Consider the following 19,312-nt stretch of genomic DNA (forward strand, 5'->3'; position numbering starts at 1 on the left):
TCTTGTAACAGACCTCCGCTCCCAGCTCCCCACTCGGGTCGTGGTCAAGGCCCCCGCTGCAGCCCGGACTCTCACGCCCGTCCCTGGCGCCACAGGGCACCAGCCAAGCGACACGGAGCCCTGGGCCCCCCCGACAGAACTCAAATAGGCCCCGTCCCCCCAAAACAGAAACCACTGCCAACAGCAGCCTGGGCGCAAAAACATTAAATAAAAAACTAAAACAAGGTACGATATTCTCTATTAAGGCTCAGTTAAGCTGCCTCCCAGGTCAAGTACTCATGAACGCCACGGCCCCGGCCCAGGGCGGGCGGGCAGGCAGGTGAGTGGGGAGCGGGGCAGGGGAGGACGGCAGGAGGCCTGTGCTGGTCTAGTCAACTGTTGGGGAGGTGGGGAGTCCCCTAAGAACCCCCAGGGGGATGCCCCCGCTGGGGGAAACTGAGGCTCCGCCTGCCCAAGTAGGGTCCAGGGAAAGAAGGGACAGGAGCCGGTGCTCCAGGCTGGTGGGTCTCCCGGGGCCCCTCCTCCCCAAGGAGTGAGTGCTCATGGTGGGGAGGACTGGACAGGGCCCCGCTTGGCAGTCGTGCTGGGAGTCGGGCGCAGGCCCTGTGGTTGGCAGGCGAGGTGCAGGGCGGCTGGGGTCCTTCCCAGCGCGGGGCCCCCGCCGTGCTCCTGTCTGAGCCTCACCAGCCACTCTGACCCGCTGGCCTCCACTCTGAGGGAACCAGCCCTGAGCCGATGGGACCAGGGACCAGGGACCAGCGACCACAGTACTCGGCCTCCACCCTCAGGGGGGCCTTCCGGGGCTCCACAAGCTCAGCCCCCCTCTGCCAGCCCCCTGGGGGGACATGAGGAACGGCACACCAGCGTCTCGTGGGAGGGACCAGCTTCCTTTGGCATCTGCCCTGGCTGCGGGCGAGGACGGGTGAGAGCGTGGATCGGCTCACGTGCTCCCTGGACCTCAGAAATCATCTTTGAGGGGTGGGGCTGGGGGGGAGGAGGCGGGTCGTTCTCCGGGGGGCCTGGGGGCTCCGGGAAGGCAAGAGGGCACGGGGAGGCCTTGGCTTGGGCCCCAGGCCTGGAGGGGTTGGCAATTGGGGGTCTCCCAGAGGCCCCTTCCTTGGGGGTCCCCGGGCCGATTTTCCAGTCTGTGGAGAAATACTGCAAGAACAAGCTTCGGGGCGGGGGCCGGGCCCAGGCCGGGTGGCGGCAGGGGCGGCAGGAGAGGCCTCTAGTGTTCCTCGGCCTGACTGACCTTCAGGGCACTGATGACGCCGCTGATGTTCTCTTCTGGCACCTGCAGGGGCAGAAGCACACACCGGCCCGTGAGCCCGGCCCCGCCCCGCCCGGCCCGCCCTGGGTGGGAGACACTCACCAGCGCGTGGTCGAACTTGAAAGTACTGATGTAGTAGGCGGGGATGTCTGCAGCGGCCAGGGGCTCGGAGATCTGGGCCACGATGCCACACTCGTCTAGGCAAAGGGGGACCACGCTCAGCACCGCGTGGCCGGAGCCCCTGCCCTCTGCGGGCAGCACCCACCCTGCTCCCACGGTCTTCCCAGAGAACTCCGCCCTCCCCGACCCCCAGGGCTCAGCCCAAAGGCCCCTCCACCCAGGAGCCTTCCCTGTCTGGTGACTGGCCATCGAAGGGCGTGCCCTCCTCAGGGCGGCAGAGACCCGGCTCTGCCCAACCCCCGTCACCCTCTGCCTATCTCTGCGCCCCGTGTTCCTCCGTCTTGCGAGTTCTCTGAAGACAGAGCTGGAGGTGGCGTGGGTGACAGGGAGGACGTGGGTTCGGGCCCCTCTCAGTCTTGCTCTGACTTCTTTTCTAACCCGAGGATGGTGGGCAGATCCCCTCCTCTGAGCCTCGGTTTGGTCCCCTTAGTCCCTGCCAGGTAACAGCCCCTGCCTGTTCTAAAGGCATTTGGTTGGGGCTGGAATGCGATGTCCTTCTCCCTCCAGACCCCCACAGTGGGGGTCTGTAAGGCCCTCCCACCCCTTCGTAACCTCAGCTGGGGTTGCCTGGGGCTGGTCCCTCCCTCACTCCCAGGCTCCCTTCCCTGATTGGAAGGTGCACACAGGGCTTCCTCCTGCAAGAAGAGCTCCATGATTTGAGGACCCCTCTCTTCTCCTCCTATACAATTCCCTAGGTTGTTTCCCTAAAAGCTTGTGCTCTGATTTCAGCAACGACGCACCTCCCCAACACCTTCCTTAACTGGGCGGGTGGGTGCAGATCCGGTCACTGGCTCCCATAGGATTCGGAAACCCAAGGCTGGACTCACCCTGGGCTGCAGCCTTGTGTGGGTCACCCCATTGTCACCAAGCCCAGCATCCCCTCGACCCCTGGCCCTGGTCCTGTGCTCTCAGCCCCTGGACCTGTGCGGGAGTGGCCTGGCCCGTCGCCCAAGCTCCTGATTTCTGCCCGAATCCACAGGCCTCTGTGGTGGCCGTGCGGGCCTAGTGCCTGCACTTCCGACCATCCACTCTGCTACGCGGTGGAGACAGGTTGTGTCCTAAGATCCCTCTAGCCGTAGACACAACCGTTCCTACAAACACGGGGGCAGGCGTAGGAGGTGAGGGTCTAGCCTGGTACCTTTTCAACTTCGAGTTGTGACGTCAATTTAGAGAGCTGGTGACCAGCGCTTTGTAAAATGACACAGAGCATGAGGCTAGAGCAAGTGTGGTCTTGGGAAACTTTGAGTTGTCTGTGGGTGTGGGTGTGCCGGGTCACCACGTAAAATCTAGCGAGACTCCAGACCATGGTCAGAAACATATGGGATCCGCCAGTCTAGACCTTTCAGGTTCTCCGTGAGTTATCTTTCTTGGAGGCATATTTATAGCTAAGCGTGCAGCTCCACAACCTCAACATCCGGGACGGAGCCTCCAGCTGTTGCCTGCAAGCCCAACGCGCGTGTTTCTTACACACGCATTCCCTCCATCGTCTGCCTCATGGGCAGACGTCTGGCACTGTGTGGACTCACGTGAAGGAGAACCACGAACAGTCGTTACCTCTGAGCAGCGGGACTAAGGAGTGTTTATTTTTCGCCTCGATTCTTATCACAGCCCAATTTTCTAACAATAAGCAATGTATTAGTTTTTGAGTGGGGAAAGTAAGAGCCTTCTGATTGAAGCCTCCTCCCGTCCCCGGGAGGCCTGCGTACACCTGTGGCACACTGGTCGAGGGACGGCGCATCGGGGCCCCTAAGCCTCAGTGTCCCCTCCTATAGCCCTGAGCAGGGGCAGAGTCACCAGGACGCTGCGTGTGAGTGAGCCCGGTGATGCCGGCTCCCTCCCAGCCCCGGTGTTGAGGCCCTCGGGGCTCACCAAATCCCAGGGGCTGTCCTCCAATCCGCACCATCTTCCAGAGCTCTCCAGACGCGCTCGTGAACAGCAAGTTACTAGGAAACCTTCAAAGGGGCGAGAGAAAAACCCCACGGGCTGGTGTTAATTTTGTTCCCTCCGGCAGCCCTCCGCGGAGCCTTCCCTGCCTGCCCGTGGGGTGGGTGGGGCAGAGCTCAGCGCCCCCAGCATCATCCCCTCCTGACACCCCAGACCTGCTCGCTCTGCAGCCTCCCTGTCTCGGGGGCAGGCGGACTGGAGGGCGGTGCTGGGCTGGGCTGTGCGGGACGTCCCTCCCCAGCTCCAGAGTGCGGGCTGACGCCAGGGCTCAAATGCCCGCTTTGCCACCTCCCGCTGGGGACCCCAGACAACCCCTGCACCTCTCAGAGCTGGAGGGCCAGCTCACCTACGGTAACAGGCTGCAGTGAGGGCTGATCAGGGACAAAGTGGCTGACGTGCCCCACACAGTCCCCCCCCCAGGGCCTGGCTCACCTCTGCTGGGTCTGCACGTCCATCACCAGAGAGATGTAGCCCTCGATGAGAGAGAAGGAGAAGAAGCGGATGTGGCCGCAGTCATCGCCGGCAGCCATGGGGTCCTTCACTCTGGGGGCCGGGGGCAGCTGGTGAGGGTGGGGTCCCCACTGTACCTGCCCGCCCGTCCTTCCTCGCCGGCCTGGGGGAGCTGGGCCAGATCCAGGCCCGAGCCTGCCTTGCTGGGGGCCCCTGAGCTGGTGTCTCTCCCTCTGTGTGCTCACCGATGCGACGGGGACGGCCCCATTCACGGAGGCGGGTGCTGCACTTAACAGTGCGGAGCCCAGTCGGCCCCGACGCCGGCCCCTTCCCTGTGTCTGCTCACGTATCGGGGCACAGGCTGTGGTCGCCGCCAGCTTGCGGGACGCCCCCCACCCCGCCCTGGTGTTGGTCTAGACATTACAAAACCTGCCGAGGAGGGACGCAGACTGTCGTCCTCCTGAGTTCTCGGTGCCTTCAGGGACTGGGGCTGCCCGTGCAGCTCAGGGACAGTGGGGAGTTCACTACATGTACATGTGTCCCTGGGCCCTCGCCAAATTTGGGGGTTCCCAGGGTAGACTGTCTCCCTCCTCAGACTGGGGCTCCCAGGCAGAGCCTTGTCGCCCGCCCGGCAGCCCCTCGCACCGGAGGGGGTCCTACCCATTGGAGTAGAACATGACGTCCATGAGGAGCGTGGCAACAGCAGGCAGCGTGTCAGGGTCCAGGCTGGTGACACAGAACCTGTTGCTCGGGCTGGACAGCGGGTGGATGACCGGCCGCTGGACTGGGAGAGGACAAAGACATGGGGCGCTGAGGTGGGGACCTGGAGTGGCAGCGTGGGTGGGTGCGGGGCCCAGGGGGAGGGCGGGGTGGCCGGCAGCTGCCAGAGCAGGACCCAGCACAGGCCCCTTGAGACTCGGCCCCCGTCGCTTCTCCAGCCTCCACCAGCACCTCCAGCTCTCCCGAGTCTCTGGCTTGTCTTCAGGCCCCCGGGCCTTTGCACATGCTGTGTGGGCTGCCTGGAATGCCCTTCCCAGCTCCCTGCTGGGCTCAGCTGCTACTTGTGCCCCAAGCCTCAGCTGGACAGCCCCTGCCCCTGGGAGGCCTGCATGCACGGCCTCCACCCTTGCTGTCCCATGGCAGCACAGTCTGCCTGGGACTGCTGCACCATGTTACGTCTGGCACTCTATTATTATCATTAGGGACAGGGTCTCACTCTGTTGCCCAGGCTGGAGAGTGCAGTGGCATGGTCAGAGCTCACTGTAGCCTCGAACTCCCGGGCTCAAGGAACCCTCCTGCTCAGCCTCCCAAAGTGCTGGGACTACAGGCATGAGCCACCGCGCCCAGGCCCTGGCATTCCACGCACGCTCCGTGGACAGAAGCCACACTCTCTGAATGCGGCTGGCCCAGGGCAGGACCTGGTAACCTCCTGAGGTGCCCCCCGCACACCCCCCAGCCCGGCTCACCCATCTTGGGCTTCACGAAGCCGTTGGTGATGCCGAGGTTCTCGGCTGCCACAGTCTCGCCATTGACAACCCGCAGGATGGTGAACTCTGACGACAAGGTGTGGGTGACGAAAGGCAGGTCCCGCTCACGCACCTGGGGATGCGGAGGGGAGGCGTGAGTGCCAGGTGGCCCCACCAGCACCAGCCTGTCTGCCCCCAGGTCTAGCTCCCCCCGCGGCGGCACAGGAGGGCCAGGCTGTGGGGTGCGGGGGGACGTGGGGGAGTAACGGAACAGGCGGGCACTCGTGGGGCATGCTGGGACTGCGGGGCGCGGAGCCGCGGCTCACCAGGATGAAGTCCGTCTGGTACGTGGACAGCATGAACACCGAGATGTTCTGGTCGGCCAGCGGGGCGATGACCGACTTGGCGATCTTGGTCACGCCAATGGGCTGGGAGCTGGAGAAGCTGCCACCACCGGACACCACGTTCAGGGCCAGCCAGGTGGCATCTGCCACGCTCAGGTGCTCTGAGGAGGGCAGCTCTGGAGGGGGGACACAGAAGGCAGCCTCATGACTGCTGAGGTCCCAGGGGGCCGCTAGGGCAGGGCGGGCCAGAGAGGTGGGGACTGGGGCTTTGGGGCCAGCTCTGTCGCCCTAGACATGCTGGGTGACCTCGGCCAGCCCTGCCCTGCCCCCGGCCTCAGTTCCCTCATTTGTCAACTAGATGGGATTTGTCTCCAAGGTCCCTTCCTTGGAGGACTGAGCAGGGAAGCCCTCAGGTGACTCATGACATGCCAGGAAGCTCCACAGGGCACCAACCACGTGGGCAAGGGTTTATCTGTGCTGAGCCTCAGTTTCCCCAGCGGTAAACCGACGTGTCAGTAGTCAGAGATGCTTTTGTTACTTTTAGTTCTCGCAGCCCTTCTGCGTGCCAAGGTGCTGTCATCGCCCCCACTGTTCCATGTGCAACTGGCCCTGGGGTTCTCAGACTGTGTTCTCCAGGGGGCTGCGGAGGGCTCTGGGCAGAGGGGAGGCCAGGAGAAGAGAGGGTGGGGCCCTGGGGTCTCTCTCCGGCTTTGGCCACAACTGCATGCTGGGCTTCTCTGGAAGAACAGGCAGCTCAAGAAGATGCTGCATTATGGGGGGCAGTGACTGTCACTCCCCAAAAAGCCTGGGGGCTGGTCCCCCGGCCTGGGCGGGCTGGGGGACTAGGGCAGCAGCAATCGCCGAGTCTCCTTGACTGCCTCATATAGACCCAGAACTGAAGTGTCTGAGCTGTCCTTTTGTGCCATCCTGCAGAGAGTCCCCAAGGAGCCCTGCACATGGGACACAGGTACACACAGGTGCACGTGTGTCCTTGGACACTCGGACATCAGCTGGACACAGGCTGCACACAGGACACTCCATGCACGACTGGGCACCTGCTCAAACCCAGCCCGTAGCAGGCCTGGAGGGGGGAAGGGAGCAAGACATGGGGAGGGGCCCCTGACCCCGCGTCCCACAAGGAGCCCGCAGAGGAAGCAGGATCACCACATTCCCACCACACACTCCGCAACCCAGAAGCCCCGGAAGGGTCGGTGAGACAGGGACGGACAGAGCCAGGACTTGAATGCAGGTCTGACTCAAAACCCAGGCTCCATCTTGGGTGCCAAATGGGAAGCAGCACCAAGTCCCCAAGGAAACAGGGGCCAAGAAGGGCAGGGCTCAGAGACTGGTGAGCTAAGGGGCCAATAACGATGATGACGATGATGCTGCCACGTGGGGAGACCAGTTGGGCCGTGTCGGCCTTCCGAGGAGGGGAGCTGCGTGAGGCCACTCCAGGCTCTGCTTGCCCGGCTCTGGTTGCCATGGCGACCGCTGCCCAGCGCGCCACCGGTCAGCCAGTGGTGGCTGGGGAGGCAGGCGGCTGCGCAGGAGAGGGGACAGGCTCGCGAGGGGGGGCAGGGACCCTGCTTCTTGGGTCCTGTGTCCAGTCTCTGCCTGCTCTCCAGGTACCGGAAAGGGCTTCTCGAGCCCAGGACCAGCCGAGGAAACACGCTCCCCAGAGCCCAGGTCTCATCTCAATCCCGAAATTCCACGGAGCCATCCCCGGCAAAGGGGGCACTTTGTGGGGGCCGTGTGGTGAGCCCCCCACCCCACTCGCCACCTCAGGGTGTGCGCGCAGAGGCAGGCCCGGGGCCAGCCGTGTCGCGGGGTCACCCTCTGCCCGGTGCCACCTCCAACTCGTGCCACCCCGTGCACTGGGCAGGAAACCGTGCAGCCCGGACGACAGCGTGTCGCTCTGAAGCAGCCATTTACACATATTTAACGAGGAGGTGAAATAGAAAATGCCCCTTTCATGAGAGCAGGACCCCTAAAGCGTTCTTGGGAAAGTTCTGGCAGCATGTTAACCCAGCAGGACCACGCCAGCTCTTGTGAATTCACCCCCTATTTGCCCGGCCCATTCCAAGCTCCGTGTGACCCCAAACCACCCGGTGGCTCCTATCTTCTTCCGAGTAAAAGCCAAAGTCCTTGCGATATTCTAACCCAGCGCTGCCCAAGAGGGCCGTCTGCGATGGCAGGGACGGTCCACACCTGCGCCGCCCAACGGGGTACCCACTCGCCACAAGGGGCCACGGCGCACCTGCAATGTGGCTGTGCCACAGAAGTGAAATTTTACATTTTATTTTAATTCACTGAAATTCTCATGGCCACACGTGGCGAGTGGCTGCCAAACCGGGCAGTGCAGCTCTACAGTCAGCCCCAGGCGGCGTCCCTACGCCAGGGCGGAGGCCTCTGCCTGCTTTGCTCCCTGCCAACCCCGTCCCGACACCTGCTGCACGGACGGTGAGGACTGTGGCGGCTCCGCCAGGCTCTCTACCGTTCCCACCCTCGCCAGCTCCCCCCGCCCCCGGGCAGGGCACGGTCACACTGCCAGACCTGGGGCAGGCAGGTGGCCTTTGACATTGTCCCACGCTTCCAAACCCAAATCGCCAGGATCGGGCAAGGGGCCGGGGGAGCCAATTGCCACAGTCCACCCCAGACCCAGCCAGTGTCTGAACTCCCCACTCACCAGTGAGGACACGGCTGTCCCTCTGCCTACGATGTACAACTGCCCTGCAGGAGCCTAAGGCCCAGGGGGGGCAGCTGACTGGCCCAAGGTCACAGGGCAGCAGGGGAAGGTGCGTGCCCTCCGAGGCGGTGACATGCTGGGGTGTGTGCACCTCCTCAGGGGCACCCTGTAACTGAGACCCTGCCACTGGGAGTGTCTCGGCAGGTTTGGAGGATTCCTGGAGTGGTCTCACGGAGAAGCCCAGGCTTGAGGCCAGCCGGAAGTGGGGGCATGGGGAACAGCGGGGAGGGGAACAGTGAGCAGCCCCCTGGTCACCGCTGCCTGGAGGACTTCGGGTCGATCCAACAGCTGGCCCGAGTCGGGCGGCCTGTCCGGCGGGATCGGTCTGCCTGCCCTGCTTGAGGCCTGAGCCCTGGGCAGAACCCACTGCGGTTCTTCAAGGCCTGGGCCTTGCGGGCAGTCAGCGCATGGGCACACAGGAGCCCTCTGAGGCTTCCAGAAGGGCGAGCTTTGTTAGAGCAGTGAAGCTGGAGGCCACAGTGTCAGCTGCCTCTTGCCCAGGACCCCAAATGCTGCGTGACACCCTGGCGGGGAGGAAGGTCTGTCTGGGCCGCGTCCCCACCCCAGGCCAAGTCTCAGGGGGCCCAGGGGGCTGCTCTGGGGCTGTGGGGACAAGCCACCGGGAGGCTGGCAGGAGGCAGCAAGCCTGCCCGTTCCCTGAGGGAGCATGGACGACCCCAAGGCTGAAGTGGGTTATCCCTGTCACTGCCTATATGGCCCAGGACCCTAAAAATAACCTCCTGGGGCCGAAGACTCCTCCTGGTGGAGGAGGCAGCAGTGTCTGGCCACCTGGCCGTGGGCCCCGAGGCTCCCTGTGCGTGGTGGCTGCTCCTTCCCTGGGGCCAGGCGGGTGGGTGGAATCCCGGCCATGTGACCTCGGGCAAAGTTGCTGCCCCTCGGTTTCTTAGCTTTCAAATGTGGGAGGACAAAATTGGGACTGACTCTGGGAGCCACTTCGAGGATGCAACAAGACAGTCCCCATCTGGCGTTTCGCTAAGTGCCTGGCATCCGGCGATTTCCACGATGCCGTGCCCGGGGCTCATTTTGCTGGTTCACCTTTCTGGATGGCTGGTGGGTAAAATGTATCGGGGGTTTTAAAAATGTGCAACTTCACTGTAAAGAAGTAATTACACATGGGGCAAAGATTCATGGGTGAGAACATTCAACCCAAGGGATGCAGAATGAGGACCCAGGAGCTACCTAAAAGTCCAATGACAGGATCAGGTAGATGGACCACACTCCATCTATGACAAAATATTATGCGTTTGTTTAGAACACATGTTTTCTGGCTATAAAATATGTTTTGGGATAGTAAAGTGTGAATATATTAATAAAATTTATGTTGGAGATGATGGGGTTAATGCCTCCCTGTGCAGAGACAATCAGTAGAGAAGGCTCATTCCTAGCAGACACATGCTCAAGTATCTAGGTCTTGGTATCTTAGTTTCAAACGGTTTGGTAAACAATAAATGCACGCACGCGTGCACCTGCGTGTTTACAGAGGAGAGAGCAAATGGTTGCCCCAAAGGGTAGCAACCAATGAGTCTAGTTCCAGGGGAAGGGTATCTGGGTGTTACTGCAGGAGGCTTAACTGTCCTGCAAGTTTGAAAACTGTCAAAATCGAGTATTGGGGAGCAGCATGCTTTTGAAGGCTCCTAGGAATGGGGAAATGAGCGTGAAATTACACTGAGTGGAATAAGAATACAACAAGCACATACACTACGGGCCAACACTGCACAGCATCACACACGAGGGGAGATCGCTTAGGAAGGACTCTGCCGTGAGGTGGGCAGGCAGGAGCTGGGTGTCAGGCATGAGGGTCCTCAAAGCCCACCCCTCCCTCTTGCTCCCTGCCCTCCTGGCTCTTCCCAGCCGGGGAAATGCAACCTCAGCTCCGGGCTGGGCAGTCGGCTGCTATTGTAAACAACGGGGCTGACCCTCCAGATGCAGGTGCGCAGTGGCCTCGGTCATGCTCATGGGCAGGGCTGGCTTCAGGGGACAGCAAGAAGACCCAGCCGCAAGGTCAGGCCTTCAGTTCCAATGAGGACATGAGCTTCAGCCTGGACCTCACGGAGAAGGGGCCCCGGCCGGGGGGCACTGCTTTGCCCCCTGGGTGACACGGCAAATGAGGAACTCGGAGCTGGGAGGGAGAAGTGGCGTTCTGATGTGCACCCTGGTGGACGCACAGAACGGTCCGACAACTCCCTGGGGCTCGCGGAGCGCATGCGCCTTGCAGAACTGAGAGGGAGGCACAGTGACCCCGGCTTCGGGATGAGGCCGTGGAGGCTGCAGGTTGCTGAGCAGTTTGCCAGAGTCGCGAGTAGTGAAGGGAGCAGAGTTGGGCTTTGAACCTGGGCCTTCCCATCTTAGCCTGGGATGAGGCCAAGAGTTACGTCTCCATGGTACCTTCTGAGGGGTCCTGGCCTCTGACCATGCCCTGCCCCACGTGTGGCTCGGATCACGCTGACACACCAGTGTCCCTGGTCTACAGACAAGGGCCCCTCCCCTCGAACTCCAACCTAAGATCCTACCCACTGCCCATAGGCTTATCACGTCATTCTGGGTCCCTAAGAGCCCCTGGCACTGCACGCGTGCTCATTAAATGCGTAAAAGATAATACACATGCGCATGCCCGCTTGCCGCACGGACACGCTGCATCCGCTGGAGCCGGGAGCCTCTTAGCAGCCTCCGAGCTAGACAAGGACCTCTGCTGGCTCGTGTCAATTGCAGCCTGCCCCCTGCCCTCCCAGGAAAGGCTCGGCGTCCCCTGCACCGCTGAACCGTGGCAGCTGCCGGCTTCTCGCCATGAAAGCTGCCAGCGAACAAGCACCCCGGCTAATGTTGAGGGGCCGCGGAGACCCTTTGGTGGGAAGTGACGTCTGCAGAGCTGGGAGAAGCGGCGCCGGCCTGAACTCTGCACGGCGCGGCCAGCATCCTTCTCCCGGGCCGGCCGAGGTGAGAGGTGGCCCCCGTGTCCACCCCACACCTGTGCCCCGGCCTTCCCAGAGCCTGCCAGGGCTGCCCGGGCCACACCCCCCACAGCCCTTGTCCCACGCACTCGCACTCCGCAGCAGCAATTTGGGCTGCAAGCAAGCTGACGCCAGCTTTCTCGCCCAAGGTCCCGTAGCAGAGAGCAGAGGGAGACACTTGTACGCCTTCCCCGCCCGCAGCCGAGGTGGGAGTGCAGGAGAGGCTCGCTGCTTAGGGAAACCTACGCAGTCCTTTCCTGGGTGACAAAGTATATCTGAGAAGCCCGGTTTGCTGCCCAGGAAACGTGCCCTGGAGGGGAGGCCCTTATCGAGGAGTCAGAGTTAAGGACAGCCACCACCGGGGTCCTGTCCTCTCGGCCCGCGGCACTGACTGAAACCTGCTTTCCCAGCCCTCCTGCCTTCTCTGTACTGAAGCCTGCGCCCTCTGTTCCCCGCTCTGCTCCGGCCACCGGCCACCGGCAAAGGCTTGGGGAGTGGCAGGGTTGAGGGACTCTGGGCACTTCCCTCCCTGGGCCAGCTGGGGGTCTCAGCCTGAGCCTAAAGACCTCGATTTGAACAGAGCCTGCTTACTCAACCCAGGGGGCCCTGCCTTGCTCTCTCCTCCCTCTCCTGCACATGCACCCAGGGACTCAACCCAAGTCCTGTCCCACGGATGACGAGCCCAGCTCAACAACCTTCAATGGCTCCCACTGCTGACAGAATAAGCCTTAATCATGTTCTGCCTGCCTGCTTTGTGTGAACCTCTGTTTTCTAATTTTTTAAGAGGCTGGACCTGGTCCCTGCTTCTGCTCCTGTACTTACTCACACAACTCTCACCTGATGTGTTTGGTTCCTTCCCCAGCCTTCTCAGCCACAGTGACACAAAAATGTCACCTCTTCCAGGGCCTCGTTACTACTCTTTTAGCTGGGTCCACATCAAACATCACCTCCTCCAGGAAGTCCTCTTAGACTGCTCCTGCCCAGCCAGGCACTGTTCTCCTTTGATACTGTCATTCTGGGTCCTGTGTCTCTGTCCCCAGGAACTGTAGGTCCCTTGGGGCAGAGGCTGGATCCTTCCATCTCCCTGCCCAGGGCCCGGCCCATGGGAACATCCACAAATGACACCAGCCGTGAGGCCTTGGGCAGGTTATGCCATATTTCTGTGCCTCAGGGGCCTCATCTATAACATGAGGACAGTAAGAGTCACTTCCAGGGCTTAGTACAGCGTGTGCAGATAGATGTGTCGGCAGGTTGGTGAAAAGTCAATATACGTTGGCCCAGTGAGTTCAGTTCTCTACTCTCTGGTGTCTCGCTCCTTATTCCAAGGGCCCCTCCTGCCCCGTCCCCTGCATGCAGGGTACCCTCTGTGACACGTTCTCACAGAACCCCATAGCCCCGTGCACAGCACCTGCCACCAAGGCAAGCCCATGACTAACGGTGTGAATAGCTGGCAGGCCCGAGACCCACGGAGTCTGAGGTGGTCTCTCATTCCTGGATACATCTCCAGGGCCAGCATACAGCAGGTGCTCAGTAAACGCTGCCTCTTGCAATGCTCAGGGGCTCAGAATAACCAGCCCCTCAGCGGCCGGACACATCCCAGGGTACTGACAATTCCTGCACACACAGCTTTGTGGGGCCTGCAAAACCAGCCCGCCAGCTCCCCCTCACCACACACGGCGTCCTCGCACCTGCTGCCCAGACAGGTAGCGAGTTAGTCTCACCTGGGGAGGCTGATTCAGTAGACTATCTAGGCCCAGGGAACATCACCTGTTCCCAGAGGTAAGATACACGAGCAGCTTCCTTCTATCTTTGAGCTGCCACAAGTCTCGGCAGTTCTGGGTAATGGTATACGAGTGCCCACAAGAAAATAAAAATATGTTTGGGTTGCCCGAGCAGACAGTCTTCACGGGGCTTCCGCTTTGTGGTTAAGGTGAAAGCTCCTGTCTGTGGCACTTAGCTCTGCAAATGCCTGCTGAATGAATGAATGAATGAATGCGTGAGTGAGTGAGTGACCAGGTGGGTGTCCCTGGTGCCGGGCAAGGGCTCCCTGCGGAGCACCTGCACACTCCCTTTGCTGTGACGCAGGAAGCCAGGCCCTGCTCCGGGGTCACAGCCTCCCCCTCTGGGTAAACCAGTAAAGGGGTCATCCCACCAACGCTGGTCAAGAACCATAAAATGGTCAATTTCCAACCCCATAATTCTATTTCTACTCAGACGCCATTTTAGGAATCAATCTAAATAAGAATCAATTTGACACACTTAAGGAGTTTATAAGCTTATCAATGGAGAAAAATTAAAACCACCTCGATTGTAACCGAAGGGAACTGGGTGAAGTCTACCACTATGCCTGCCGTCACAGTCAGTAACAACACATGATGTTTTAAGCTGTAATGTTAAGTGAAAACATTTCTGTACGTAATAGGATCGTAAGTAAATGAAAAAGCAGCAACCCGTGCAGAGAAAATAGTTGGAAGGAAAAACACTAAAAAGTTACTAGAACTTGTCTCCGGGTGGAACTGGGGTTTTTAAGAATGTCTAACTGGTTGCATCCTCTGCAAGTTTTGAAGGAAGTAACTTAGTGGTTCAGAGAGCAGCGGCTTTAGGGGGAGTCTGGCCCCACTGCTCGTGGGCCTGGGCGAGTGCCTGCCCCGTCCATCCCAGGCACACAGGGAAGGTGACACCTCCTAGTAAATTAATGCGTGGGCCAGCATGGGGCTGGCAGCCTAGAAGGCCCTCCACACGTGTTAGCCGTCCCTTCAGAGCAGAACAAACATAATCATCTTTAATAATAAAACTCAAGGGATCTGGGGTGGGCGTGGGGGAAATGGGGAGTGACTGCTAACGGGTAGAGGGTTTCTTCTTGGGAGTGATGAGAATGTTCTGGAATCAGGTAGTTGGTGATGGCTGCACAACCTTGTGGACATCAAAAAACTGCCAAACTGTGCCCTTTAAAATGGTGAATTTTATAATATGTGAATATTTCAATTTAAAAAATGGAAAAAAGTAAATGAAAATAAGAAAAGGATCGTGATTAAGGCTGCCCCAAAGGGGAATGAGGGCCGAGGACATTTAAAGCACGTGGCTCACACGACATGTTCAACCACGCCTGCTCCTTTTCCTTCTCAGCCGGGGGATGCAGGGCCTAATTCCCTCACTCCCGCCCCTGCAGCCCTGGAGTCTTCCCTAGGCCCTCTCAAGACCAGGCGGGGAGGACCCTCCCGAACACAGGGACAGAAGGAAACAGACTCTTTGCTGACTTTCTAGCTGACAAGCTGGCAGGGGCAGAAATGAGGAGGTGGGGCCAGGCCAGCCCTGACTTCCAGGGTCCCGCTGAGCCCCCAGAAGGGAGACGCACTTACCTAGGAATCCCTCCTCATCCACGATGATGGTGTAATCCTCCGGTGTCTCAGTCAGACTGAAGAACTTGCACCTGGGTGGACAGACAGACACAGGGTATCTCGTTAGTCCTGGGAGGCCCCTGGGGCAGCTGCCCACTGTGACCCAGTGGGAGATGGACTCAGTTTACCCAGAGCTCTGACGCCAGGCTGCTGGGTGACTGCAGCCAGGCTGCTTGTCTCTCCCGATGTGTCCCCCCAGTTCTGACTCAGGAGGTCTCGGAGAGGCACAGAGATGCTGATTGAACCCTTTGTACCTCCCAATCTTTGGGGACCCCTGAGCCACCTAAGATCCTGCCAGGCCCAAGAATCTTAGGTTGCACTTTTTCTTAGAGGGAGGATCACAGCTCACCGCAACCTTGAACACCTGGGCTCAAGTGATCCTCCCACCTCAGCCTCCACAGTAGCTACCAATACAGGCACGCACCACCACACTGGCTAATTTTTCTTATTTTTTGTAGAGACAGGGTCTTGCTCTCTTGCCCGGGCTAGTCTTCAATTCCTGGCCTCAAGCAATGCTCTTGCTTTGGCCTCCCAAAGTGCTGGGATTACAGGCGTGAGCCACTGTGCCCAGCCAAGGCAGCCTTAAAGGAAATGCCCAAGTAGAGTCGGCAGTGAGGGGGTAATCTCCACCCCCACCCCCCGGAAGGTGGCAGCATCCTGCCCCACCAACAGCACACACTCCTCAATTTCCCTCCGGCTCTTTGGTTTTCAAATTACATCTCTGTCCTTGCCTGTCCCACATCCAATCTGCATCTATTGCCTGGACAGATGAAATCTATAATTGCTTTGTGGACAACAGCAAGCACCAGTCAGGCCCAGCCCCTTCCTAGGGACCCCCACGCGCTTAGGAAGAGCCTCAGAAGCCCCCTCGTCGCCCGATGGCTGTGCGCAGGTACTCCCGGGCAGGTTGGGCCCGCCCACCTGTCCTAGAGAGCCCTCTGAAAGCCAACAGTCATGGCATTTGCTTCTTGTGCCTTCGGCCATGAGGGATGCTCCCAAAATAGACCACACAAGTTATTCCAGGGGGTATAAACACCAGCGGAGGCAACAGCAGCCCGTGTGTAAATGGAGTATAAACATGTTGTTGAAGTGACCCGGCTCCCGGGGTTGAGCCACTGTGGCCCTGCCAGCGGCTGGACACCCCCCTCGGAATGTGCACCTTGGCAGGGGCAGGCCTCAGGAAGGGCACAGCAGCCAACCTGCCGCGTGGCTCTCGGGAGTCAGCCCCAGACTCTTGTCCCACGCCCCCCGTGTCTGTAAGTCCCACCCTGTTTCACCTCCCAAGTCACCCTGAGATCTGTTTTCTCCTCTCTCTACCACTCCCCCACCGTGAACTCCTGCCTTGCTCCCTCTTTCCCCCGCCCCCCATGCCGGCAAAGGGTGACAAATGTTCTTCCCACCACCCAGCATATCCTTCTCCCTTCGCTGGCTGGAGACTTCCCACTCATCCTTCAAGACCCAGTTCCAACATCTCCTCTTGGGTAAAACCTTTCCCGATCCAAACCAGCCGGCCTCTCCCTCATCTCCCACCGTGGGTGGTCCTTCCTTGACGCCTAATGCCATGTCTATGAGAGGACTTTCAGGCCACTGTGGACAGCTGGGCGGGTGGTACATCACAACTCTGGGGGGAGTTCATTCATCTCACAGTCTATGTGAAGTACACCCCTAGACTTGGGCAGTGTACAACTCGTGCAACTGCGCGTGATGGTCCTAAGTTTGTCCTGTGATCTATTACAAATAATACTTAAAGTTCTGCTTCTGTCAGTAGACCACAGCTCTTAGAGGCAAGGACAGTGGATCTCTGTATACACATCCAGTACCTGACACCAACTGGGCATAGAATCAACACTCAGTGACAGCTGAGCAAAGGGGTGGACTGTGTCCATACACCCACCTTCCCAGCCACAGAGGCTCCTATCAGAACTAACCCTGCTGCCCTCAGGTTGCGTCGCCTTGGCTTACCCCTCCTTCATGAGAGGCTACGGTCTCGGGTCCCAGCTCTGTCCTCTCTAACAAGTCATGGCTGGGTCCACACCCCAGACGCTGGGCCCCGGGTGTTTGTGGCCTCTCTGTACTCTGTCTACAAAGAGCTGGAGAAGAGGATCAAAACCCAGAAGTTACCTGGTCTGGGGCTAAGTGCTGGCAGGAAATCCAAAGCAGGGGACGGGTGGGGGACTATTTGCCTTCTAGCTGCCCTCATGGTACTCAGGAACATGATGACACAAGGACCCCTGCAGAGCCAGGGCTCAGCAAAGTTTGCCTGCACGTGAAATCCTATGTAGGACCAAGGCAGAGGGAGGTGGGAGCTGACTCTGTGGGCCAGATCCACAAAATGTCCTGATTCCTGCAGGGTCACAATGCCCTGTGTCGGCCAGACCCTGCCAAGGTCACCTGCCGGCTCACCGCGGAACAAGCCCAGACCTTTGCAATGAGAGCCTGGCTCTGCAACGGGCCCAGAGTCTTCACTTTACCCACACGACCTGCCCACCCGAACCAGAGGCTCTGCAAACAGGGCTCAGAACGGCTGCCTGGGCCCTATAGGCACCTGCTTACAAACCAGTCTCGTGCCTCAGTTAAAGTAGGTCCTCTACTGGCCCGCTTGGAATCAGGCACCAGCCCAGCGAGCCAGGGGTGTTTCTGGCAATGTGTGGCCCATTCGGACTGGAATGAGGGAGGCTTGGCCACGTCTTCTGCAGCCTGTCCCAGGGGGGAGGCGGGAGGGCTGGGGGGGATCTAACCTGCCTCTCCTGGCCAACCACGGGCTGCCGCCCAGCCGAGGTTTCTCTGTGGTGGCTCACGGGAGCCCTTTCAAACATACAGCTGGTGACAGGAACGCTTTGGGGCCACCATTCACGGGGCTTTTCTCCCAAAGGAAAAACCGGGTGGATGATGTGTGCCAGGCTTTGTTCTCTTAACCAGCCGCGGTTTTTCATGTTTCTCCTGGGTCTTCAATAGGTCTCCTGTATTATTTACATTTCATTTCTGCTGTCTTTAACAACTAGAAGCTGCCCTTTCAAGTTTTAGCTAGGAAAAAAGCCCTTAATTGGTTGTGCAATTTGAAGGGCAACCCTGAACAGGGGTCTCTTTTCCTGTAAGACGGAAAATAAAATCTGCCTGTGTCAGGAGCGACCGGGAGAATCACATCAGACAGTGTGGGGTGATGGCACTTGGCCAGTTCTAGGGGCATGTGCAGAGGCAGGACTGAGAAGGGTGGCCGGCAGGGCAGAAGAAGAAACCAGAAAGGTCTGGAGAAAGCCCCTGGCACCCAGGCTCCCTCCAGGGGTGCTCAGGCCTTGCAGACGGGAGCATACCTTCTGCGTGTTTGCTCTTACCGCAAAAGGATCCCCGATTCTGGGGCTCCCCATTCCTTGTGGCCCCCAGCCCAACTTCTGCATGCAGGCCAAAGTCCTCCCGTCCCAGTGAGCCTGCACACCCACCGGGCCATCAGTCCCCAGCAATGGTAATATCCGTCACAGCCCTGAGATTATGCACTTCCAGGTGTGTCTTTGCACACGAGCCACCTGCTCCCGGGAGACGGGGCTGCATCTCTCTCCTCTGCCTAGCACGGAGCTTGGTACAGGGTCTGTAACCCGTGCGAACTGAATCCGTGTGCAGGATAATCATTCCCATTTGACAGACAGGAACACTGAAGCTCAGGTAGGTTACAGCAGTTACTGCCTGGGGTCCACCGGGCCGAGCTCAGCTGCCTCTACGTGGGGCTGGTGGCCGAAGACCTGTGACTCAGCTGTTCCACTCGGCGGCATCCACCCTTTACAGATGTGTAACGGGAGACAAGGACAAGAGGATACATAACAGCCTGTTCTCAGTAACAAAAACCTGGCCACGGCCCAGACGCCCATCAGCAGGCGAGGCCGTGAGTAATGGCAGAATATTACCCGGCAGGCAACATGAGTGGCCCACGGTGACAGGCGTCTCTGTGATGTAACAGTCCCATGGATGGAAAAACAAGTTCCCACATACTGCGTACGGGATGGTATTCCTTTTACAGAGTGAAAAGCAGCTGCAATTTTAAAAAAATACACCTCTAAGGACTCCATGGAGTTGCAATCCGACTGCACACAGAGGCGGCGAGCCACGTTGGGTGGGGAGGGGAGAGAGCGGCCGAGGGGCTTTCTGGTTACACGTGGGCTACGGTCCAGATCCGACCTTGGGTCTGGCCCGTGTGTGCTGACTGTATTATTAATGTGAACTAGTTGGGTAAATAAATAAAAGCAGGCCGTGCAAGCGCCGATGATGGCTGAGGGTTGGGAACCCGAGCTGGGGTCCTCGGGGCCCAGAGTGAGGGCAGCTGCAGGCGGAGGCTGACCTCCGGGGAGCCTGAGAGGAAGCTGGGGCAGCAGGAGGGTAGGGCTGGGGTCTGCCTGACAGGCGGGGAGGACCCAGCCACAGAGCCGGAGCCAAGGCAACCTCTAGGCCTCAGAGAGGTGCTGGAAACCAAGTTCAAGGGCCACCAACAGGAAGTGGCTGGAGAATGGTCCAGGCACCCGGACCAGGCAAGAATCCAGGTGTGAACAGGCAGGACTG

At 59.6% G+C, this 19,312-nt stretch overlaps 1 protein-coding gene across 1 annotated transcript in view; it reads right to left on the reverse strand.

The window, feature by feature from the left end:
- Positions 1 to 221: 221 nt before the first annotated feature.
- CASTOR2 (cytosolic arginine sensor for mTORC1 subunit 2) overlaps positions 222 to 19,312 on the reverse strand; it is a 42,695-nt gene continuing 23,604 nt past the window's right edge. The window contains exons 2-9 of the mRNA XM_045543177.1: positions 14,729 to 14,799; positions 5,637 to 5,830; positions 5,311 to 5,443; positions 4,505 to 4,628; positions 3,827 to 3,937; positions 3,320 to 3,402; positions 1,373 to 1,467; positions 222 to 1,294 (exon numbers count right to left, since the gene is read on the reverse strand). Coding sequence (XP_045399133.1) covers positions 1,229 to 1,294; positions 1,373 to 1,467; positions 3,320 to 3,402; positions 3,827 to 3,937; positions 4,505 to 4,628; positions 5,311 to 5,443; positions 5,637 to 5,830; positions 14,729 to 14,799 — 877 coding nt within the window. The 3' untranslated portion in view covers positions 222 to 1,228. The remainder of the gene's footprint in view (positions 1,295 to 1,372; positions 1,468 to 3,319; positions 3,403 to 3,826; positions 3,938 to 4,504; positions 4,629 to 5,310; positions 5,444 to 5,636; positions 5,831 to 14,728; positions 14,800 to 19,312) is intronic.

The sequence above is a fragment of the Lemur catta genome, chromosome 2 (assembly GCF_020740605.2).
Source record: "Lemur catta isolate mLemCat1 chromosome 2, mLemCat1.pri, whole genome shotgun sequence".
Taxonomy (NCBI): Eukaryota; Metazoa; Chordata; class Mammalia; order Primates; family Lemuridae; genus Lemur; species Lemur catta.